This window comes from Labrus mixtus, chromosome 15 (genome assembly GCF_963584025.1).
Source record: "Labrus mixtus chromosome 15, fLabMix1.1, whole genome shotgun sequence".
NCBI lineage: Eukaryota > Metazoa > Chordata > Actinopteri > Labriformes > Labridae > Labrus > Labrus mixtus.
Window position 1 is genome coordinate 10,474,841 of NC_083626.1, and position 18,369 is coordinate 10,493,209.

The 18,369-nt window shown below is 44.6% G+C and overlaps 1 protein-coding gene across 2 annotated transcripts in view; it reads right to left on the minus strand.

Moving 5' to 3' along the window:
* The window catches only part of prkcz (protein kinase C, zeta), an 81,674-nt gene that overhangs the window by 18,776 nt on the left and 44,529 nt on the right, over positions 1-18,369 (minus strand). For both annotated transcript variants that reach the window (XM_061058653.1, XM_061058654.1), the window contains 9 exons: positions 12,682-12,813; positions 10,996-11,086; positions 9,076-9,131; positions 8,556-8,750; positions 3,498-3,595; positions 3,209-3,295; positions 764-899; positions 505-592; positions 211-330 (listed from right to left, as the gene is read on the minus strand). In XM_061058653.1, coding sequence (XP_060914636.1) covers positions 211-330; positions 505-592; positions 764-899; positions 3,209-3,295; positions 3,498-3,595; positions 8,556-8,750; positions 9,076-9,131; positions 10,996-11,086; positions 12,682-12,813 — 1,003 coding nt within the window. The remainder of the gene's footprint in view (positions 1-210; positions 331-504; positions 593-763; positions 900-3,208; positions 3,296-3,497; positions 3,596-8,555; positions 8,751-9,075; positions 9,132-10,995; positions 11,087-12,681; positions 12,814-18,369) is intronic.

Consider the following 18,369-nt stretch of genomic DNA (forward strand, 5'->3'; position numbering starts at 1 on the left):
CTTTCAAACATAAAACATGTTGTAAAGTGTTTCATTGTGTCAAACGTTAATTTATCCCGGTTTCATCTTGCCGTGTGTATCAGCCTGCTGTCGTCTGTAGCTGCAAACTGACACGCAGGATAACAGCCTCTTTTAGAATGGGTGTGTATGTGACTTCCTGTCAGCCCTCTGCATATGAAACCAGTTCACTGTTAACCTGCCCGGCCTCACCTTGGAACAGGTACTCCTCTGTGTTCATGTCAGGATTGTCGGTGATGATGTCGAACGGAGACCTGCCAGCCATCATCTCAAACATCAGCACGCCCAGAGCCCACCAGTCCACGCTGAAGCCTGTTGAAGGACGCACGACAAGGAGACAAGAGAACTGTTCAGGTACAGATCGGACCTGAAAAGTGTCAGACTGCTCCTTTAAAGCTGCATGTTGCTTTAGTCCACCCTTCAGGACCATCTCAGTGAGACTGTTTCATCAGCAGATAAAAAAGGCTGTGAGGTAAACCGTCTCACCGTAGTCCTCTCCTCTGAGGATCTCAGGTGCGATGTAGTTTGGGGTTCCACAGAAGGTACTGGTGGTGTCACCTGGTCTGATCCCCTCCTGAGGAGAGAAGAAGAAGCAGCAGCATGGTTGATATATTACGAGCAGGAATTGTGTTAGAAAAAGAGAGACAGAAGCCCTGTTGGCACTTTAAATCAATACATATCTCCTGCATTATGCCCTTCACCAGCGGCACACAGGGTCTGGTGAGAAAATCGATGCGTCTCTTGCCTTGCACATGCCGTAGTCTGTGAGCTTGATGTGTCCGTCATGGTCCAGGAGCACGTTGTCCAGCTTCAGATCGCGGTAGATGATTCCTTTTTCATGCAGGAAGTTCAGAGCGATGCAGATTTCTGCTGCATAAAATCTGTGAAGGAGAAGAAGAAGAAGAGACACAGGGAATGATGAGTCTGATGTGTCCTCTACTGCCACCTACAGGCCACATGTATACACTCGATTTAATACTCCTCTGAATGTGTTGCGCTACAGAAGCGCCAAAGTCACTCTAAAGCCGTTTTCACACATACACTCCTGAACATTTGTAGATCATTTCAGGAGGACTGCTCCAGATATTCTCCTGACCTAGCTGTTCACACATGATGCTCCTCACAGCGGGAAGACTATCCCTGTCAGTGGTATGGGGGTCAGGGGGGTCTACTGAGGCAAGGCATGACGTAAAACAAACAACGTGGAAGTAGCGGACAAAGCAGCAGAGTCCTCCATAGGACTCTATAATGAGAATATGTGTGTTTGTATCAATGCTACGTGTAGTTGAAGAGAATCTCAATGTGAACTAAAGAGTGGAGAAGAACATACTGGAGAACAGGAAACATGCAGCAGCAGGTTGATTAGAGCACGGAGATGGTAGAGGTGGCGTGCAGACAGTCTATGGTCGTGCAGCGATCACAGGGAGTAAACAGACAGAGGAGGCTGATGTTAACTCACATGCATTGATTAACCAAATCAGCTCTGGGATGAGCCTTATGCTGAGCCTTTCAGGGGCCCGACTTTTGCTTTGGGCAGCCTGATGACACCTGATCTGGTCTAAAAGGAGCGATTCCACTGAAACAATCTGTTCTTGTGTTACAGTTTCCCCATGTCCTGATGTCCAGCAGCTTTGACGAGAGTAAGAAGAGACCCTAAATCAAACTGTTGTGACGATCTAGCTGAAGATTATCCTCATTGTCGTCTTTTAAAGGAAGTACCTGTGTTCATTAATCTCATCACATCGACTTATTTTACATCTTTGCCTTTACAGCCGTTAGTTTGTATGAGTTCTGATCATGATTTGATGAGGTATGTGTGTGTGTGTGTGTGTGTTCGGTGAGTCAGGAGCATGTTTAATGTATGTGTGTGTGTGTGTGTGTGTGTGTGTGTGTGTGTGTGTGTGTGTGTGTGTGTGTGTGTGTGTGTGTGTGTGTGTGTGTGTAGGTTGTGTGTTTTCTGTCTCTGGGAGATAAGCCTTCATTAACACTAACGAGCGTCTCTCTGTCTGCTGCTGTGAAGCCGTGATTGTTAAACCTCTGAAGGCAGAGACCGTGTTTGACAGAGAAATCACAAATCCCACATCGCTCCCCCACGTTCTCCCCGTGACAGCGTGCATTGTGCGCCGCTCTTTCTCCACTGGCATCAGACTGATAGAAGTAGCGTCCTATCAGCAGCACCATCCATCGCCCACCGGCCCCGCCTCCCCCACAGCGCGGGGGAATGCGGCAGGGCTCGGTGTAAGAGCGCTGCTCATGAATATGTACAATCATTATGAGTGATTAACATGCTGCTTTGCATATGTACAGCCACCGTCTCCAGAATACAGATTGCAGGGGCCGATAGGGGCCCAACGGTGCCTCTCTAAATTACCCCGCCTTTGATCCAGCATTTATCACAGCCGCAGTTGGAGAGCCCCGAAAGAGGAGAGGCACAATGAATTATGGGTACTCATTATATTTCTCAGAGGTGGAAAAAAAAGTGTTAAGTTGGGTTTTGGCAGCGCTGCTTAAGCATCCCATTAAGCATCTGTTTGCAAGGAGAGCTCATAAGAAGAACGTTCTGGATGAGCGTAACGAAGCCAAACACACACACACACACACACACACACACACACACACACACACACACACACACACACACACACACACACACACACACACACACACACACACACACACAACCTGCTCTCCACCAAACAGCATCATGTGAATCACAGAAGAATCATCCGGAGGAGGTTCAATCAGCTGGAACCGAAATAGTCCTGATTTCAGAGATGAGTTTCTGGAGTACTCTGTTGAATGCACCGAGTGAACTTTACCAAAATATAACCCTCACATCGTCCACCTGCGTGTGGCTCGTATGTGAGCCCGTCCTGCAGGACCTCAGCCTGGTCCTGACATGGTTGTATTTATTTATTAATGCTTGTGCATTATGGGTAATGTGCTCTAATGCTGTTTGATGTTTTCATCGGTTAATCTTCACCGTTTACATGTTGAGTGTTGTTTGTTTACTGATTCTCCTGCAGAGCCAGATCAGTGTATGCTGTAGTGTAAGAAAGTATTGTATCATAATGTATCATGTCGTATCGTAACCTACTGACTCGCATAGTAAAGTCTCATATCATGTCATACTCTGTAGTCTTTAGTTAGACAGCGTGCAGGTGTTTGCTTACAACACCTGGATGGTTACCTTGCATGTTCTTCAGGGAGCTTCCTCTGTCGCTGCATATGAAACATCAAGTCCCCGCCGTTCACATACTCAATCACCAGAAATAACCTGGAAACAAGAGCAAGAGGTGACGTCATCATAGAGCACATTCGGACCAGAAGAGTTTAGAAAATATTTGAGAGATTCTCCATCGTGAAACATTTTCCCTGATGAAAGTATGAGAACAAAGTCTGCAGAGAAAAGAACATCCCCTCATCAGAAAGTCCGACGTCATACTCCTGAACAAACTGAGGTGTGGTCGCTCTCTTACCGACTCGCTGTCTGGAAACAGGAGTGGAGGCCGACGAGGAAAGGGTTGGTGGACGCCTGCTCGAACACATGCTTCTCCGTCTGCACCCAGTCGATATCCTGCAGAGAGGACGAGACAGACGCAGAAAAGATCATGTATTAGCAATCAATGAGTCTGATCAATAGACGCTCTCTGTGGTTAAACAGACGGATGATGAATGCAGCCAGTCGGACGCTTTTTGTTCAGATTGGACGAGCAGCAGGAACCACAAAACTTTCTACGTCCCTAAAAGACAGAATGAATGTTTTTAAAGGTGTTTGACTATCCAGATGTTTTTAGGGTGAGTCCAGCTCTGCAGTTGCTGTACTGTTGTTGTGTTAACGGGACTTCTGTCTGAACTGTAGTTTTTTACACTTCTACATTGGATTTAATTTTCAGCAACGGAGAATGCCGCGTGCTAAAAACAGCAATAAAAAGACAATAAATCCTGCAGACTAACTCTAATATGTGTCTCTAGTCTGTCTACAAACCCCCCAAATGATGAGAAAAGTCCATCCTCTCAGTCTTCTGCCTGCTCCACTTTTCTGAAAATGTGTGCTCAAACAGGCCGTTTGGAGATTTTCCCTTCATGACATCACAAAGGGCAGTAACCCCTCCCCCAGGTGGGTGACACTCCCACAGCTAGGTGTTTGTTCTGCCCTGAGTCTGCCTTCTCACCGTAAACAATAGGACATGGAGCAAGAAAGACCGAGACACCCGAGCCCTTCCAGAGAGGGGGGTGTGGTCAGACACAGCTCATTTACATATTTAAAGGTACAGACACAGAAATAGCCTGTTCTGAGCTGAAAATATAGGGGTTTATAGACATGATCAAATACAGGATCAGAGTGGATTTAGAACAAGAAACTTCACAGACATGTTTTGAGGAGCTCTGAGACTTATATGACCTTTAAGTTTTAAAGGGACAGCTGAAGAGAGACAGGAAACGCTGGGAGGAGAGAGAGTGGAGGGATGTCATGCAGTAAAGGGCCGAGGTCGGATTTAAAAAAACACTGCAACGAGAACTATAGCCTCCATACATGGGGCGCTCAACATAACCGCCAGACCATCGGCGCTCCCTAAATTTACTATTTTAAAGTCTTTGCCGTCTTTGCTTTGCAGGAGTTTAGGCTCGTCTCTTATTGACGTCTGTATCTGTTTAAATATTCACACTTCACTCACAGAGAGGCTGTGCTCGTTTCGCCCCGGGCCAGGATGTTTTATGCTGATTTAAAGTGTGGTTAAGTCGATGGTAGTTAATATTTTATGTTTGTGGACCTTTAATTTTGAGGACCCCTCATTGTGCTCCAGCAGCAGCACATGGTTAATTGATCACATCACAATAGAGACCCCATGTTGTGATCATGATACAGAACTCTTCATAGTTTTTAATCCTGCAGGATCACAGACATGATGGTCATCACAGTCTGTGCAGAGCATGCTGCCCTTCAAAGTCAGGAATTAGACGCCTCCCGACATAAATTATTAAAATTAATGTGCATTAATGAAAACAGGAAGTCCAATAAAATCATGAATAGGGATCCATGATTTCCTCAAATCTTCTTCATTAGAGATAAATTTGATCTTTGTGATGCAGCCCGTTTGGTTTTTGTTCGTATTAAAGTTGATGAGGAGTTGAGAAATGAAGAAAGTGAGGGGAGAGGCTCTGCAGATGGTGATGATGACGCTCTGCACACTGAGCTTCAGTCCAGCTCCAGAAGAGTTAAAGGTTGAGCAATAGCGCCATCTGCTGGGCTCCAACAACACAAACTCACTCTAACAGGAGTCAGCTCTCTCCTTTTTCCAGACACAAGTTTCTATTTATAAGAATCTCTCCAATGCAAATCTTTTTAAAGGTACAGTGTTTAAATAATTTATACTTATTTTGTGTTTTTATTGTTTTTATGTAGAGATGAATCAGCCTGCAGATCTCTTTATAAAGACTGAAGATGGTCATGAAACAAAACTGAAGAGCGCTGTCACATATTTAACGATTTGTGGTAAAAAGAGACGTCCAGCCTAAAGGCAGAAGTTGTGCATTCTTAAAGGGACATGTTCCTTACCTCTGTCTATTTGAGTAAAATTAAAGGTCCAATCAGTGAGATGTGTAGTGAGTGAAATGATAAAGTGATCTTACTATATGATCAGACATTAAGGAAACATGCTATGTTGAAGTGCTGGCTTCTCTGACAACAATGCAGCAGCCAGTATGTCCTCCTTCTGACTTTAGATTCTGCTCCTGAATGCTCTGGATTTGTTTGGACCAGAGAAGGTAGGCGGTTTTAAGACACCCCCCACACGGCTGTTTTGGACGCCCCTCGGTTTGCCAGATATGAGAGCAGTTATCAGGTCAAACCAACAGGTGTTACAGCGATGGAAGCGGGCAAGAGAAGTGGTTCAGATAGAAGTGATTGTACCCGACCTAAAAAGCCTCTGCATGTTTCTAATAAGCTCCACGAGCAGAAACGTGCTCAAACTAGGATCAATATTGGAGATGCTTTTGAAAAATGGAGAGAGGATAGAACACAGAAAGGTTTACAGACCCATGCAGAGCTGGATAAACACTGAAGCTTCAGTGTCCACCACATGGCAACCTGCGTGAGCATCGACTCTAGAGAGGAGGGGGCGGGGGGGAGACAGCTCTCTACAATGTTTTGAATTTGGACTGCAGTACCCATTTTAAACACTAGGGGTCAGAGTTACATACTGCTCCTTTAAGTCATGTAAATATTTATTTTCTCAATGTTTCTGCAGGTATTAGGATTCATGCCTCCTCTCCAACACATTGCATTTAAGGTTTTAGTGTTAACAGCTTTAAAAACTAAAACCATCAACATGATCCAGCTGGATTTAGTGTAAAGAAATGTTTTCTGTAAAATGTGTGAACTGACCCTTTAAGAGGTTCAATCTGGAGTATTGTAAGTCTCCTTTTTTTCCACGCACACCGCAGAATGAAGCGAGTCTCAGCCTGTGGAGACGAGGAGCGTGCATGCTCTGCCAGCTTCATCCACGATAAATAAAACATGTGAGTGGTGTGTAAGTCTGCATATCTCCTGCTGTAGGAGCATTATGCAGACTTTCCCTTTTTGAAATGGATTTCACGTCATGTTCATCTGGCAATTCATCACAGTGAAAAAAAAAAGAAGAAAAAAAGATGATCTTCCCGGATTCATCCTCCTGTGAGTCACCCACTCACTTATTCCTGCTTCCTGCTAAACCCTTTTTTTCAATTCATAAGCTCTCCACCACTTTTGTGTCGTCTCCACCCACGCTTCCACCGATTTCTTCTCCCTCATTCCTCTCAGGCGCTCCCACCAGTCTCTGACGCAGGCCTCCTCTCTTCCTGTTACTCACTCCTGCTTTCCAGCAGCTCCGTCTCTTTCAATCTTTTTTCATACATTTCAAACGGTCCGGCACATTTTGAATCTTCGCCCTCGGGACGCCGCGCCCTGCACCTTTCATCCCGACTGTTTCACGCTTAGAACGAAAAGTCGAAGAAATTACATGGACGCATGAATACAAAAAAACCCAGCAGTGCTCTGACTCTAAGGAACACGAGCTGAGAAAACATGTTTAAAATTCTCCTCCACATGCATGAAACGACGTGTTTAACCCTCAGATGCGTTCAACCCTCTGATTCCTCATAATAATCCTGAAGACGTGCCGACAGAGCGCCAGTGAGGCTCCACCTTTACAGAAAGTAGTCCAGGAACTAAATGTGTCAAATCCTCACTTCTCTGGTAAATGGACTTGGAAATGAGCTTGAGCTGACTAATCCATTCCAGCAGGAGCAACTTGTGGTTAAGTGTCTTGCGCAAAGACACATCGGACATGTGGTTGAAGGAGCTGGGGATCGAACCCCAGACCTTCTGGTTGAGAGATGACTGACTCCACCACTGAGCCACAACCACCAGAAAGATAAAAACTAGTCACTGGTTTAATTTGTATCTCTGGAAACTAAAGCGGGACTTGAGCAGATCCAGTGTTTAATTTTTGTTCATTTCCTCTTTTCGGTTCTTGATTTTGAGGTTTTTGGCTGCGTCCACTCACCAGCGTCATGATGGCGTTAATAATACATCCATGGAAGGCTGGATGTTGTCAGCTTGTCTCCTCTCATTTCAATGCATGAAAGAAGCCGATTGGAGGACTGACTGTCTGAGAGAGCTCACGAGCAGGAGGCGGAGATGTTTGGTGTTTTAACTCTGGAGCTGCAGGAAGCTGGCCTGTAGTTCTGTACCTGTCCCTCCCGCCTCTGTGTCACCTCTAAAGTCCGGCTCAGTCTGCAGGATGGTCAGGTCGATTTGAGGTCCGATTCTTTCGGGTCGTTTGAGTCGTATAAGGAGCCAATTTAAACGTCCCTGATTTATATCAAACATTCTTCACCACAATAACCACGAGAGACGAGGGAGGACAGTAACAAGTGGACACGAGTAGTGACCAGTAGCAGGACGCAACCTGCACAGGTGAGCTGATCACCTGAAATGCATCTGACCATTACAATCTGACCTACAGCTCTTAAAGTCTTTATATGCAATTTTTTGATCCAGCAGATGTCGCCCTTGAGCACCAGCATGAAACCAAAACAACTCGTGCTGCATTGTTGTGTTAGCATGCTAATGCTAGCAATCTTTATTATGCTCGTATCTTCACACTGCATGTAAATTTACCTGAAATGAGCGTGATCTAGAAACACAGTTAAGCAGTGAGTACAGTATGTTATTCTTCTTTTCTCTAGTCCCTCAATTAAACAACTTTTATACACGAGGGGAGGAGTCAGCCGGCCATCCAGGCGATGTAAACAAACTGAAGATAAGACTCTGAAAACTCTGAAAACATCACAGACAGTGGGACTCGGGTGTTACACCCATTGTAGACAGTCATGACTCACAGAGTTATTTTCAGAGGATATACTTGATTTCTATTACATTTAAGTGTGAAAAATCACATATAAAGCCTTTAAAGAGATCGAATGGAAAGAGTCCGTATAGATGACGGATGGACGACTTCATTTAGAGTTTGGATCTGATCTCTGTGTCTCACCTCGTCGTCATGGACCAGCTCCTTCTTCACCACCTTCATGGCGTACACCTGCTCGTTCTTCTTTAACCGCACCAGCAGGACTTTGGCGTAGCTGCCACGCCCAATCACCCGGATCAGATCAAAGTCCCCGAGGCCGAGAGCGAGACCGGGAGACAGTTTGATCCCGTCGATGCCGTCCACCACCGCTTTGATGTCCTGCAGCGGGGAGAAGACGTCAGGGTGGGACGAGGTTTAGTTATTCTTATTAACAGTTACAGGATAATTGACAGCTCAGACAAAGCGTCATTTAAAACTACATTCATGTTTAACTTCTTGCAGGTCTTTGATGTAAAACAGGATCAGTTTGATTTCTTTAATGTTCAGATTTAAGATAGAAGAAAATAAAGAATCAATGTTTCCTAAATTACCTTAAATAAGAAAGGATTCACTCACTTTTCCAAAAATATGATATAAACATTTTATATCAAACACAACATGAAGCTTCATAACTTTACAAACTTTAAGGAAATACTCGTCTCACCTCCGCGTCTCCATCCTCTGTTTTATCCACGGTACAGTTGTGCGGTAAAAACGGTACTGAAACAAACACAAAGGAGAACATTTAGAGACCGTCATGATCTGAAGTCAAGTAAGTGTTCATGTTTTCAGCCACTAGAGGGAGGCAGAGCACAGAGAATAAAGTGCAGAAACTAGGTCACTCTACAGGGAGTCCCCCTCCCACAACTTCTCACATCAGAGACCCAAACCACAGACGCACCTCCACATCGGCTCGGAGCCTCCGTTTGAAGATTGAACTTTGTGTTTGACGGAGAAGATTCTTTATTAGATTAGAGATTAACTATTATAATTCAGAGATTAGTCTCTTTTTTAAATTTAAAATGCAGACTAATCCATCAGAGATAGAAAGAGGGACAAACAGTGAAATCAGGATTAAAGAGGAGGCACAGTGAGTGCTCAGAGACTTTACATGTGTGTTAAAAATATTAAACTCGGACTCTTTCATTTCAAACGTTATCAATTGATTGGTCGATTAAACTCTATTGTCAGTCTAAAATTAGTTTTGCATCATCAACATTCAAACACCAGACTAATATTCAGAGGCCTTCAACGCGCTCTGATCTGGGATTCAGCTCCAGATTCAATTTAAGAATCGGCTGGTGAACGATGGACCCTCCGGTTTGATGGTCATAGATCAAAGTCAGAGCGTTCAGAGCGTGGTGAGGGTTGGAGACGACGCTGTTAGCACTGAAGCCTTAACATGTCCGCCTGCAGCCTTAACGTGTTAGCCTGCAGCCCTAACATGTTAGCATGCAGCCATAACATGTTATCATGCAGCCTTAACATGTTAGCATGCAGCCTTAACATGTTATGATGCAGCCTTAACATGTTATCATGCAGCCATAACATGTTAGCATGCAGCCATAACATGTTATCATGCAGCCTTAACATGTTAGCATGCAGCCATAACATGTTAGCATGCAGCCATAACATGTTATGATGCAGCCTTAACATGTTATCATGCAGCCTTAACATGTTAGCATGCAGCCATAACATGTTAGCATGCAGCCTTAACATGTTATGATGCAGCCTTAACATGTTATAAAGCAGCGCTAACATGTTAGCATGCAGCCTTAACATGTTAGCATGCAGCCTTAACCTGTTAGCATGGAGCCTAACATGTTAGCCTGCAGCCTTAACATGTTATAATGCAGCCCTAACATGTTAGCATGCAGCCATAACATGTTATCATGCAGCCTTAACATGTTAGCATGCAGCCTTAACATGTTATGATGCAGCCTTAACATGTTATCATGCAGCCATAACATGTTAGCATGCAGCCATAACATGTTATCATGCAGCCTTAACATGTTAGCATGCAGCCATAACATGTTAGCATGCAGCCATAACATGTTATGATGCAGCCTTAACATGTTATCATGCAGCCTTAACATGTTAGCATGCAGCCATAACATGTTAGCATGCAGCCTTAACATGTTATGATGCAGCCTTAACATGTTATAAAGCAGCGCTAACATGTTAGCATGCAGCCTTAACATGTTAGCATGCAGCCTTAACCTGTTAGCATGGAGCCTAACATGTTAGCCTTAACATGTTATAATGCAGCCCTAACATGTTAGAATGCAGCCCTAACATGTTAGCATGCAGCCCTAACATGTTTCTATAGAAGGCTGATTCAAAGAGTCTCTGGAGCAGTTGGTCTTCAATGATCAGATTTTTAATTGGTGGAGCAGTTTAGACATTAGTCAACGGACACTTCCACCATGAGGTGTTAAAGCTCTGTATGACACTGAGAATCACAGACACATGGACCAGTTTGGGAATCTTTGTCCAGATGTTACTACAAAGTGAATCCCAAACATCGATGTAATCTGCATCCTCATAAAAAAAATAAAATGTAATAAATAAAGGTCTTTCTTACTCCTGTCTGTGTCCTCTGTGTCGTCTGGTGGAAGGTCCACCTCGTCACCTTTTCCATCTGAGGGGGGCTCCTGTGATGGCATAGCTGGATCCTGAGCAAAGACATGCAGAAGGTCACCTAAATATCCTGCAACACCTTCCCCCAAACATCCCCTCAAATAACCCCTGACTTGTCCACTCAGGGTTCGACACTCCTGGAGCAGAGTGCAGTAAATCATGTCTGCAGAGTGAGCGTTCAGAGCTGCTCTCTGCTAACGTACGGACGTGTTTCTGCTCTCTGATGATGATGTGGATGTCTCACTAGAAAAGAGGTTTAATTATTTCTTAAGTCCGTTATCTGCGTCTGAGGTTGCAGCTGAGATAAAGAGAGGAAACAGATCTTCTTGCACTGGAGGAACATTGATTTCTTAGTCAGGAGTTTGTCTCTGTGTGTTGGGTCAGATGGGTTTATGTAACTGAACTGGTCTCGTCTCTAAACTCGGAGGTCTTATTTGAATTAAATGATGAGGAAGAGCTGCAGAAAGACAAACAGGACATTTTTGAGGAAAGCTTTTCAGAGTCATGTTTGAATGCATTGATCTCTGTGATCTGTCACAGCTGCTCAACATTGTTTACATGTTCAGTTATGTGATTGTTTGCTGTTGTCGACTGTTGCCACAGCCCGGTCACTGATCAGTTTGAGTGGTGGGAGGAGTCGTACCTCCAGCTGAACATCTCTAAAACTAAAGACATGATTGTTAATCTGCTGCTGGAGCACAACGAGGGGGTCCTCAAAATTAAAGATCCACTAACATAAATTATGAACTCTCATCGACTTTCAATCAGCATAAAAAATCCTTGCCGGGTGAAACGCACTTAAACTCTCTCTGAGTGAAGTGTAAAACATTCAAACACTCTGACTGATAACATTTATATTCTGCAGAGCTGATCTGTTGATGAAGGTACGGAATGTTTCTCATCATCACAAGGGTTCATGCTTCTCTGACAACAATGCAGCAGCCAGTATGTCCTCCTTCTAACTTTAGATTCTGGTCCTGAATGCTCTGGATTTTTTTGGACCAGAGAAGGTAGGCGCTTTTAAGACACCCCCACACAGCTGTTTTGGACGCCCCTCGGTTTGCCAGATATGAGAGCAGTTATCAGGTCAAACCAACAGGTGTTGCAGCGATGGAAGCGGGCAAGAGAAGTGGTTCAGATAGAAGTGATTGTACCCGACCTAAAAAGCCTCTGCATGTTTCTAATAAGCTCCACGAGCAGAAACGTGCTCAAACTAGGATCAATATTGGAGATGCTTTTGAAGAATGGAGAGAGGTTAGAACACAGAAAGGTTTACAGACCCATGCAGAGCTGGATAAACACTGAAGCTTCAGTGTCCACCACATGGCAACCTGTGTGAGCATCGACTCTAGAGAGGGGGGGAGAGACAGCTCTCTACAATGTTTAGAATTTAGACTGCAGTACCCATTTTAAACACTAGGGGTCAGAGTTACATATTTCTCCTTTAAATTGAAATGTTCTTCCCCATATAATATCGCTTACCTCTTTTAAACTGTGCAGGCCTTGTTTTTGAATTCAAACTTCTATCTATATTATAAATTAGATAATTCTCTTGCTCATGTTGGTGTGTTTTCTGTGTTGAACACATCAGTGGTGTTTGTGTGTCCAACTCACAGGGTTGCGTACTCACCATAAGCGTTTGGCAGGTCTGAGGGAAGAGTCTGTGACAGCGCTTATGGACCAGCAGTTTGCAGTTGATACACTTGTAGCCCTGCCGGCCCAGCCCCCATATCCGTTCACTACAGTGGCCACAGTCGGCTTTCTGTAAGACAGGACACGAGCACAGAGTTCACCTCACACACTGACAGGATCAGTCATTATTGATTCCTCATCAGAGGGTCCATTAACAGGAAGCACTGAACAGTGAATGACGACAGAATGAGACAGACGTACACCAGTTTCAGGTGAGGGTGCTGGAAGACAAATCTTTCTATATGATGATGTCATTCTTTCTGCTGCACAAACTCGTCTTTTATTCATTAATTTGAATGTTCAGGATTATTAAAGTCACATATCAGAGTAAATAAGTCTCAGAGCTCCTCAAAACATGTGTGTGAAGTTTCTTGTTCTAAATCCACTCTGATCCTGTATTTGATCATGCCTATAAACCCCTCTATTTCAGCCCTGCTCAGAACAGGCTGTTTCTGTGTCTGTACCTTTAAATATGTAAATGAGCTGTGTCTGACCATGCCCCCTCTCTGGAAGGGCTTGGGTGTCTCGGTCTTTCTTGCTCCATGTCCTATTGTTTACAGTGAGAAGGCAGACTCAGAGGAAGAGAACAAACACCTAGCTGTGGGAGTGTCACCCACCTGGGGGAGGGGCTACTGCCCTTTGTGATGTCATGAAGGGAAAATCTCCAAACGGCCTGTTTGAGCACACATTTTCTGAAAAGTGGAGCAGGCTAAAGATGGAGAGGATGGACTTGTCTCATCATTGGGGGGTTTGTAGACAGACTAAAGACACATATTAGAGTTAGAGAAACATGGTGAAGTGGATTTAGAATAATATGAGACCTTAAATTCTTAAGAGTATTAACAGCAGCAGCCTATACGACTTAAGCAAAATTACACTTCTTCTGGAAAGGAAGACAACGGAATTTCCTCCCAACTGTTGATGAGAGGCTGTCTAGCTTCCACTCTTGTTTATTAACCAGCTCTTAGTTCATTTCCTTTGTTTTTATGTTTTGTTTTGGTTGCGGCGTAACACTCAGTTATCAAACACTTGTGGAAAAGATATTTAATGAAGACCAGATGGCCATTCAGCTGGAAAGTAACTGTGCATGAACTTCCATTGACACTCTGGAGAGTGATGATGTTTGTTGAAATCCATATAGCGCCCTCTGCTGGTGACAGAGAACTGCTTCTCTCTTACATTTCTATATTAGCACCAAAGGGTGTTCAGTTTGCTCCTCAGAGTCCCTGGACATCAATAAATCTGTCAGCACAAAGTCTCTCTGGAGACCAAACACTTAGTGTGTGTGTGTGTGTGTGTGTGTGCGTGTGTGTGTGCACACTGACAGTGTGAAGAACAAAGAGCCTCAGTTCGAGCTCTGTTGCCATAGAAGTGCTTCAAAGGCTTCCTTCAGTCTCATCTGACTCGACTCAGAGGTTAAGACGTGTGTTTTTAAATATTCGATAGCTTTTCACCTTCCTGCTCAGCACACTCGACCTGAGAGGGTCAGGTGTGTACAACACCTGTCGGCCAATCAGAGAGAATTAGAACGTCTTCCTTTAATTCATCAGAAGTTCCACCAGGTTCCTTTCAGCTCTTTTATTCAGAGGTCTGAGTGAAGTCAATACAGAGGCCTGCATTCTATCTAATGTCCAGCAGGGGGCGACTCCACTGTTTGCATGAAGCAGGCTGTTCTGAGGCCTTCTATCTCCACCTCTCAGGGTTCACAGGTCGTGTCTGTTTGGAGCTACAGATGTCTTTATGAGTCTCCTCACTACTATCTTAAAAAATCACTTAAGTTCAGTTAAACTTCCACAGAAAATAAAGGATGTAAACAGTAAACTCATTGAACCGTACACACTTAGTGCAGGTACGTTTATTGTCCTTTGAGTTCTGCGTCAGAGCAGCTGAGTCCGTCTCTGACGTCCTTGACCTAACTGGACGTCTTCCCACCGCTCATTGCTGCAGAGGAGATGTAATCCCTGAATCCTTGCCTGCTCCACCATCACACTATGATTTCATTTACTGCAGGATTCATCATCATATTCCATATCAAAGGGCATCTGCAGGACATGACGTGTAACTCAGACAGAGTCCAGTCCGACCAGCAGCAGGGTTTGTAACCAAAAGATTCAATTTAAACGACAATAAAAAGATGTAGTCATTTTATTTGAGGAGAAACTGTCAAACTGCATTACTCAGCAGGCATGAGACTGAGCCCAGCACAGATGAGGAGTTTATCCCTCCTCTGTGGGTCATGCAGGGAGCTCTGATTGTCCTGCAGCCAGGAGATAAAAGGATGAGAAGATGTGATCGATCGACTGAGTTACAGATCATACGAGTGCCAGGAAACTGACCGACGGGCTCCATGATGAGAAATGATCACAGACACAGAAGAACTCATCTGACCGCAGACATCTGATCGAGTCTGAGCAGTGATACAACCACAATGTTCCTAAAATCAACCGTAAATATTAACATCACAACACGACGCAACATCCAGAGAGAAGAGACGAGGCAGGCAGCAGGGGACGGTTATAATAATATCAATAAACTGGGATAATAAGATTTCAGATACAAGCGACTGAAATTAGTTTCCTCCAGACATTTCAGGCATCTGATTAGGATCCTCCTGGACGCCTCCCTTTGGAGGTTTTCCAGGTTCATACAACTAGGCGGAGACCCCCTAGTTCAGACAATACCAACATTCATTTCTATAACCCACACAGCTACTTCTTCTCTTCTTTTAAAAACTCTTAACCAACTCAGGTAATACAGAGCTGCGTCTGAAAACATGCATCTGCAAACCTGTGCGGCCATTCTGCAGAAAAGAAAGGCTTTAGGCTAAAAGTGAGGAAGACCCTGCAGTGGAGTCATGAGTTAACAGCCTGATACCCCCCCTGCCGTGAGCCTAAAAGTGTCCTGAAACACCCGGACAGCCAGGGGAAAGAAAACGCCACAGCTAACGGTTAGCATGGTACCAGACGGGCTCTCAGTTTCTGCTGTGTGACAAACAGAAACACAGGAGGACTGAGAGCACAACATCTGAAGGTAAATATGAGAGATTAATGTTTGTGTGAACACACTCCATCCCTCTGCAGCCTGCTCTTTAGTTTATTTCTCTGCACGGTGAGATTTAGGTGTCAGTTGCCCCAATGGAGCTCCTGTGGAGGCGGACATCCAGCAGAGACTGAATCTGCTCCATCAGCCAGAGACAGGAGCTAAAGAGGCCCCATTACGTCTAATGGGAGGGATCCACAAAGCAGCTTTCTGCTCTGCAGCATCAGGGGGAGACGGAGAGATGAAGAGGAGGGAGGGAGGGAGGAGGGAGGGGGGAGACAGACGTGTGCAGACTGAGAGGAAGCAGAGGGATGGAGTGAGAGAAGGGAGGAGAAACCTGACCTACTTCTCTCGGGCTTATTTATATGCTGAGGACAACTTCATGAACCAACCAGCAGCCTGCAAACCAGCATAGCAACAACAGTCAGACAAATCCCAGTCGGAAAAAACCTGCTGGTTACCAGTTCACACATTTACTGGGAGTGCTGGTTCTCTGTGAGTAACATCATACACACAAGAATTTAGACCCACTGCCTTCAGATTTAAACTGTAAGGAGCCAAAGAAGTCTCTGTGTCCACCTGGCGTTTTATTCTGAGCGTCTTTTTTAAATTGTTTTCAATGAGTAGAGAGCGTTCGCAGCAGCTGGCGGGCGCCCGGAGAAAACGCACAGCGCCTCGCGTCTTCTTTCCAAGCACAGCCCTCATGATCATCATCATCATCATCCTTACTGCTCTATCTGGTGGTGCTAATGTACATCTCTGCTTTTACTGAACAGGCCTGGCTCCACGGAGCAGCAGTACTTTAATAATGACCACATCGAGGGCGTGTGTGTGGATGTCCGAGCAAAGTGCTGAGTCAGAAAGATGGCAGTGCGCTGAACTTCTGCAGAGACATTAAGACTACAACACCCAGGGGAGAAGCTTTAAAGCAAGAAGGATAATAATAAAGATTTAACCAATTCTTTTATTTTACCCTGAGCACTTCCTCCTTACTCTGCAAAACTGTAAAACTTTAGTTTAACAGCTGAAGCAGACAGAAGTAAACACTTTACTCCACACAGGAAGTGACAGAGAGAGACAGTTAACATGCTCTGAGCCTGATCTACCTGTCCTCTCAGGTGTTCTCTCAGAGTCTCAGACTGTGTTCAGAGCATCGTGTTTGTCTGAAGGCTGCTGCAAGGATTGGATTCATGATAATCGGCAACATTCTGGGGAATCGGAAAAGTCAGACCTTTAAACAAACGACAAAAACACAACTTACAACAATAAACTGTCTGTGTTACTGCTCAGCCAATGAAAGGCGTCTGATCAAAGCTTCACAACAGGGTCCTAAGACGCTGACTAGACTCTTCTCCTATGTTGCCCCCCGGTGGTGGAACAAACTTCCAAGCTCCATTCGATCTGCAGCGTCCCTATGCACCTTTAAGAAAAAGCTAAAGACCCAGCTCTTTATGAATACCTACTAACTTAATGATGATGATGATGATGTTTAGGATGGTTTAATGCTGATTACAACTCTCAAGAACAGCGGTCGATGTTGTGCTCTGTCTCTAGTCACTTCCTGTCAGCACCTCTGTGTCCGATCAGACTTAAAGCTGGTCGTTTGAACCTCCTGACGTTGTCTCCTCCTCTCTAGATCATCGCTTGTGTCGTTCTTACTCTTTGATGTTCGTCTGATAAATGAGCAGTAGAATAAAACGTGACCTGGCTAAAGCTGAAATCAGCTCGAAGTGAAAGGCGTGTTTCTCAAGCAGCAGCAGAACCTCGTCTTCTTCTTCTTGCTCCATGCTCAGATAAAAAAACACATTGAGTACTTAAAGGCCGGATTGAAACAGCTTAATGTCTCTCTACTTCTTCTTCTGCGTTACAGAATGAGAACACTTCAGTCTCATGTTTCAGACGAGCTGCTGCAGAGAAATGATGAAAGCCCACACGTGCTGCAGGTACCTGTGTGTGTGTGTGTGTGTGTGTGTGTGTGTGTGTGTGTGTGTGTGTGTGTGTGTGTGTGTGTGTGTGTGTGTATGAAACAACTTCCAAACAAACCATAACTAGGACAGCATGAATTATTCATCTATATCCAGATAGCTTAGCATCAGCCATGACTTGATTACCTGCTGTCATTTATTATTTATCTGCAGAATGTTTATGACACACTGTCCCATTTTCTGCTCACACACACTCTGCGCTGATTTACAAGAACACGCACACATCAGTGTGTGTTAGAGAGTGTGAGTGGTTTATTAGATACACGTCTCGGACTGGAAGTGAACCTCGTGAGCAGCTGCTGACTGTAAGAGCTGCTGATGACCTACAGGGCCGATACAGGAGCTAATAGAGTGTTTATTTCTTCTTCACATGCCGCCTGTCAGAGCCAATCATCAGAGAGAAGTGTCTGAACTAAAGGTCCACTTTCTGTCTTTTGGCACTAATGTTCAAAAGCAGACATTAATGCTCCAACATGATTCTTTTTAAAGGGACAATGGCGCGTCTCTCTCATGTCCTCAGAGCGCCCCGGTCGCCTGTTTTCAGCACTATGTAACTATGGAAGCGGTTCAGGGTCATCTGGTGAGAAGTGCGTACGTCTTTA